Genomic DNA, 6,542 nt, shown 5'->3' on the forward strand with positions numbered 1-6,542 from the left:
ACGTACGAGGCATGGGCTCATTTGTTAATACAATTTTTATCGTCAGACATGAGCTGTGATCTAAAAGATGTGAAATCGAGAACGAAAAACTCTCCACCAATCAAAATCAACCATACGATGACATGGCATCACATAAAAACTTTCCGCATCTCTCGCACGTGACACCCATAACTCACTCCTTTCTCATTATCCAACGCATGGGTCTTGGACACTCATCCAATCAAATTCCTCCACGTCACCACTTTCTTTCCACCCCTATTCTATACTTAGCAATTAGTACTATTTATGTTTAATTATTGAATTAAAACTCAATAATTATCCCCATTATTAAACTAAATTAAAATTAAGAGCCGACATGGGAAGTGAAGTTGAAGAAGGAAAAAAAGACAATAACATGTTTTCTGTTTAATTATGTGTCTGTTTTATAATTCATCATTCAACTGTCCTTTTTCTCTTATCTATTTTAGGAACAAAGCCAAACCCACTTGCCCAAATTAGTTATTTTTTAATTTAAATATAAATATAATATTAAAAAACAGCAGCACCAAGTAGATGCTGTTGCTGAATGAATCTATCTAAGAGTTGGATTGGATTGGATGATGATTTGATTTTTTTATAATATTCTTTTCTTTTATTTATCTTTATTCATTTCATTCCTTTCTTTCTCCCACACCTTCACATGGGAACACTATAAAATTCATATATCTTTTTAGCATATGATGGCGGTCCCTTCTGTTCTCAGTCACAATTCTGTGTTGAATAATAATACTCAGCTTCCAGTTGTGGACTGAGGGCTCCATCTTGGTAGGAGACAAACAAGGCCGGTGATCCAGATTCACCATCTTCTTTACTGTTGTTCCTGCTGCTGGTGCAGGGTATGGTATGCTGGTCTCCCACAAATAGTTATTTTAACCCTTACCTGTAACACCTTTCTTTCTTGAAATTGAACTTGAACTTGAACTTTCTCAACAACCAAGTTTTTCCCTTTCAAGGTTAGTTACTATTTTGCTTGTGTTTATATAGTTATGTACTCTCGTTAAGTTATTTCAGTTGGTAGTTGTGCAGATACATCAGATACATGTTTCATGATGTGTGAGGGTTGTTGATTTGATTGTCTACTATGATTGGGTTTTAATTTATAGATTGTGACTAGTTATTTGTCAAAGACTTTAATAATTTTGTCATATTGATGAATGATGATAGAGTTTAATAGTTTTGTAACATCATGGTATATGGTTTTGATTGAGTTAGTTACCTTTTTTTTTTTTGTTGTTATTAATGTAGTTTGTGTTAAAATGTCAACCACGAGGCCGAGCCAATCGTCGAACAATTCAGGGAGGTCAAGAAATAGTGCTAGGATTATTGCTCAGACGACTGTAGATGCGAAGCTTCATGCAAATTTTGAGGAGTCGGGTAGTTCGTTTGACTACTCGAGCTCGGTGCGTGTGTCTGGCTCGGTGGATGGAGATCAACAACCGAGGTCGAACAAGGTAACAACAGCTTACCTCAATCATATACAGAGAGGTAAGCAGATCCAGCCTTTTGGGTGTTTGCTGGCTTTAGACGAGAAAACGTGCAAGGTTGTTGCGTATAGTGAGAATGCGCCTGAGATGCTGACTATGGTGAGTCATGCTGTTCCTAGCGTTGGTGATCATCCTGCCCTTGGGATTGGAACTGATATAAGGACTATCTTCACTGCGCCGAGTGCTTCTGCCTTGCAGAAGGCGCTAGGGTTTGCGGAGGTTTCACTTCTTAACCCGATTCTTGTTCATTGCAAGACTTCTGGGAAGCCGTTTTACGCGATCATTCATCGTGTTACTGGTAGTTTGATCATTGACTTTGAGCCAGTGAAGCCTTATGAAGTTCCAATGACTGCTGCGGGTGCCTTGCAATCTTACAAACTTGCTGCTAAAGCAATCACAAGATTGCAATCTTTGGCTAGTGGCAGCATGGAAAGGCTTTGTGATACCATGGTTCAAGAAGTTTTTGAACTAACGGGTTATGACAGGGTGATGGCTTATAAATTTCACGAGGATGATCACGGGGAGGTGATTGCTGAGATAGCGAAGCCAGGCCTAGAGCCATATCTAGGTCTGCACTATCCGGCAACAGATATTCCCCAGGCTGCGCGGTTTCTATTTATGAAGAACAAGGTCCGTATGATAGTTGATTGTCATGCAAAGCATGTGAAGGTTCTTCAAGACGAAAAACTCCCATTTGATTTGACTCTGTGCGGTTCGACCTTAAGAGCTCCACATAGTTGCCATTTGCAGTACATGGCTAACATGGATTCAATTGCTTCGTTGGTTATGGCAGTAGTCGTCAATGATAGCGATGAAGATGGTGATAGCGCTGACGCAGTTCTCCCACAAAAGAAAAAGAGACTCTGGGGTTTGGTAGTTTGTCATAACACTACTCCAAGGTTTGTTCCTTTTCCTCTAAGGTATGCTTGTGAGTTTCTGGCTCAAGTGTTTGCCATCCATGTGAACAAAGAAATAGAGTTAGAATATCAGATTCTTGAGAAGAATATCCTGCGCACACAGACGCTGTTGTGTGATATGTTGATGCGAGATGCACCCTTAGGTATTGTATCACAAAGCCCTAATATAATGGATCTAGTGAAATGTGATGGGGCTGCACTCTTGTACAGAAACAAGTTATGGATATTAGGAGCGGCGCCGACTGAATCTCAAATACGAGAGATAGCATTATGGATGTCTGAGTATCATACAGATTCGACGGGTTTGAGTACAGATAGCTTGTCGGATGCAGGGTTTCCAGGGGCTCTTTCTCTTAGTGATACTGTATGTGGAATGGCAGCTGTTAGAATAACTTCAAAAGACATAGTTTTCTGGTTTAGGTCGCACACGGCTGCAGAAATCCGATGGGGAGGTGCAAAACATGAACCAGGCGAACAGGACGACGGTAGGAAGATGCATCCAAGATCATCATTCAAGGCTTTCCTAGAAGTTGTGAAGGCTAGAAGTGTACCATGGAAAGACTTTGAAATGGATGCTATTCATTCGTTGCAGTTAATACTGAGAAATGCGTCCAAAGATACAGATATTATAGATATGAACACAAAGGCAATCAATACAAGACTAAATGATTTGAAGATTGAAGGGATGCAGGAATTGGAAGCAGTGACAAGTGAGATGGTTAGATTAATTGAAACAGCAACAGTACCTATTTTGGCAGTGGATGTTGATGGAACGGTCAACGGATGGAATATAAAAATCGCCGAGTTGACAGGTCTTCCAGTTGGCGAAGCTATTGGTAAACATTTACTCACCTTGGTTGAGGATTCTTCAACTGATATAGTCAAGAAAATGCTCAACTTGGCACTGCAGGGTATGTCTTTTTCCTTTTCCATCTTATTATCCTTACTTAAGACTGTTTTTTTCTTTATTTTTCAAGTCTAAGGACTCTAACTGTTGATTCTGTTATCTTATAACGTAATCAGGCGAAGAAGAGAAAAATGTCCAATTCGAGATAAAAACACATGGGGATCAGGTGGAATCGGGTCCTATTAGTTTGATAGTTAATGCGTGTGCAAGCAGGGATCTTCGTGAAAATGTAGTCGGGGTTTGTTTTGTGGCCCAAGATATAACTGCTCAGAAGACTGTCATGGATAAATTCACCCGAATCGAAGGCGATTACAAAGCAATTGTGCAGAATCCAAATCAATTAATCCCTCCTATATTCGGCACAGATGAATTTGGCTGGTGTTGTGAATGGAATGCAGCTATGATTAAGTTAACTGGATGGAAGCGCGAGGAGGTGATGGATAAAATGCTTCTAGGAGAGGTTTTCGGAACTCAGATGTCTTGTTGTCGTCTAAAGAATCAAGAAGCTTTTGTTAATTTCGGCATTGTACTTAATAAAGCCATGACTGGTTTGGAAACAGAAAAGGTCGCTTTTGGTTTCTTCTCTCGGAAAGGCAAGTATGTAGAGTGCCTACTTTCAGTGAGTAAGAAAATCGACGCAGAGGGCCTAGTTACCGGAGTCTTCTGTTTCTTGCAGTTAGCTAGCCCTGAGCTGCAACAAGCTTTACATATTCAGCGCCTATCCGAACAAACTGCTCTCAAGAGACTGAAAGTACTAACTTACATGAAAAGGCAGATCAGGAATCCGTTGGCTGGGATCGTGTTTTCCAGTAAAATGCTGGAGGGTACTGACTTGGAAACCGAACAAAAACGAATAGTGAACACTAGTTCTCAGTGCCAGCGCCAGCTTAGCAAAATTCTTGATGACTCTGATCTCGACGGTATAATTGATGGGTATGATATCCGTAAATATATTGTTTTTCTAATATTTTTTACCCTTGCTCACATTCATCTGTGAAATTTTTATGACATTATTTGACTCGGCATGTATGTTTAACAGGTACTTGGATCTTGAGATGGCTGAATTCACTTTACATGAGGTACTGGTTACCTCTCTTAGTCAAGTCATGAATAGGAGTAACACAAAGGGTATCCGAATAGCCAATGATGTTGCGGAGCATATCGCGAAGGAAACCTTGTATGGGGATAGTCTTAGGCTGCAGCAGGTCTTAGCTGACTTTTTACTAATTTCCATCAATTCCACACCAAATGGAGGCCAGGTTGTTATAGCAGCCTCCTTAAGAAAAGAACAGTTGGGGAAATCTGTCCATCTTGTTAACTTGGAGCTCAGGTAACTGTTCCATACTTACGCATTTATTTACAGTATTAGCCTATTAGGTGATTTAAGCCTCGGGTAACGATCTTAGCTTCGGTTTGTTTGTGATTTGTGTAGCATAACACATGGTGGCAGTGGCGTGCCAGAAGCGGCGCTGAACCAGATGTTTGGAAACAATGTGCTAGAATCAGAGGAGGGTATTAGCCTACACATAAGTAGGAAGTTGTTAAAGCTTATGAATGGAGATGTTCGTTATTTAAAAGAAGCAGGAAAATCATCGTTTATTCTGTCTGTTGAACTTGCAGCAGCTCATAAGTTGAAAGGTTGAAATTTTGGAAAAATAATAAAAGTGAACACAGCATGATATTGTTCAATGTAACTCTTGTTTTGTTTCATGTTTCCTTAACTTGTTGTAACGTATGTTGTAGATATATGTATCAGTGTCTCTTTCACACTCCTTGACCTACTCTTATTTCTTAGTCAAGTTTTACGTTTTTTATTTTATTTTATTTTAAAAGCAATTATGCTGCAGAATGAGAAGTTAGAACAGGATTAATGGCATTGATTTCTTGAAATGAATGTAATGTGTGGGATATGAAGGAGTTGGGGGAAACAACTAATAACAACTATGCTATGGCTAACAGTACTAATTTCGCAATATCATTATGTGCTTTATTCATTCTGCATCCATACATATATAGTACAATCTAGGAAGAATCTAAAAGAGTACATTCCTCCGAAGAGAGGAGTAAAAAAGTCCTAAATTACAGAGCCCTAATAATTAGGGTCCCTATATGGCCCCTTTCTTTAGGCCCTTTACAAAAAGAGATTTTTTTTTCCCATATTTCAAAGTCTTATCATATTTTTATCTTTTATGGGGTTTAACAAAACATAATTTGTTTAAAATTAAATAGTTTGAAAATTAATTTTATTTTGAAACTCACTTTAGTTTTTAGAAATTTTTAAAAAATCGATTAATTCGAAAAATTTTAAAGTCGACTTTTTAAAATAGAACAAGTTTTTTGTCGAAAAAAGATAAAAAATTGACCTTTTCGAAAATTAAATCGATTTTTTTCGAAAAACACAGTCGATTTTTCCGGTAAGAAAAGCGATTTTTGTCAAAAATACAAGAAGTCGATTTTCCGGTTAAAAAAACGATTTCTTTTGAAAAAATAAAAAGTAGATTTTTCCAAAGATATCGATGTTTTTCGAAAATAATAAAAGTCGAATTTTTCCAAAAAAAAATCAAATTTTTGTCGAAAATATAAAAATTTGACTTCTCTGAGAAAAATTTGATTTTTTGTCGAAAATATTGAAAATCTTCTTTTCTGCGAAAAATCGATTTTTTATCGAAAATATAAAAAGTCAATTTTTTTGAAAGTATAAAACATCGATTTTTTTCAAAAATTAAAAAAAGTCAATTTTTTTTAAAATAAAAATAAAATGGATTTTTTTCAAAAATAAAAAAGTTAATTTTTGAAAAAAAATTTGTGAAAAAGTTTGGGCCTTGAGGCCTTACTTAAAATTTAAGTGTCCTTATTTTGGGGCTCATTTATATTTAAAAATTTAAGCACCTTATATTTTAAGGGCCTTAAATATTAGGCCCCAGCCCTTTAAATTGACAGCTCTATACTAATGAGCCATTAACTAAAATGCCCAAATACAAATAAAAACCCAATAATAATACAAATAAAACTTCAACTTAAATTCATCTTTCAAGTAAAATATTTAAATTCTCTAATTTAACTCCACGATCCTATCAAAGTACCTCAAACTGGTTGTTGCGATCATTACATAGTCAACCGAAGTCCCATACAAGACAAAAAATTGAAGCAAATCAGCCACATATGTTCTTTTCCTACCTGAATCAGCATTAAACT

The 6,542-nt window shown here is 37.1% G+C and overlaps 1 protein-coding gene across 3 annotated transcripts; it reads left to right on the top strand.

Moving 5' to 3' along the window:
* The first annotated feature begins 413 nt into the window (after positions 1 to 413).
* LOC131627326 (phytochrome A-like) lies at positions 414 to 5,116 on the top strand. Of its 3 annotated transcripts, none has more exons than XM_058898165.1 (5): positions 414 to 880; positions 1,285 to 3,351; positions 3,464 to 4,280; positions 4,387 to 4,677; positions 4,780 to 5,116. In XM_058898165.1, the coding sequence occupies exons 2-5, from the start codon at positions 1,296 to 1,298 to the stop codon at positions 4,988 to 4,990; spliced, it is 3,375 nt and encodes a 1,124-aa protein (XP_058754148.1). In that variant the 5' UTR covers positions 414 to 880; positions 1,285 to 1,295; the 3' UTR covers positions 4,991 to 5,116. The 3 variants fall into 3 exon arrangements, with proteins under 3 accessions (XP_058754148.1, XP_058754147.1, XP_058754146.1); XM_058898164.1 differs by having other exon boundaries at positions 414 to 875; XM_058898163.1 differs by having other exon boundaries at positions 415 to 992.
* Positions 5,117 to 6,542: the final 1,426 nt, after the last annotated feature.

The sequence above is a fragment of the Vicia villosa genome, unplaced genomic scaffold (genome assembly GCF_029867415.1).
Source record: "Vicia villosa cultivar HV-30 ecotype Madison, WI unplaced genomic scaffold, Vvil1.0 ctg.000358F_1_1, whole genome shotgun sequence".
Taxonomy (NCBI): domain Eukaryota; kingdom Viridiplantae; phylum Streptophyta; class Magnoliopsida; order Fabales; family Fabaceae; genus Vicia; species Vicia villosa.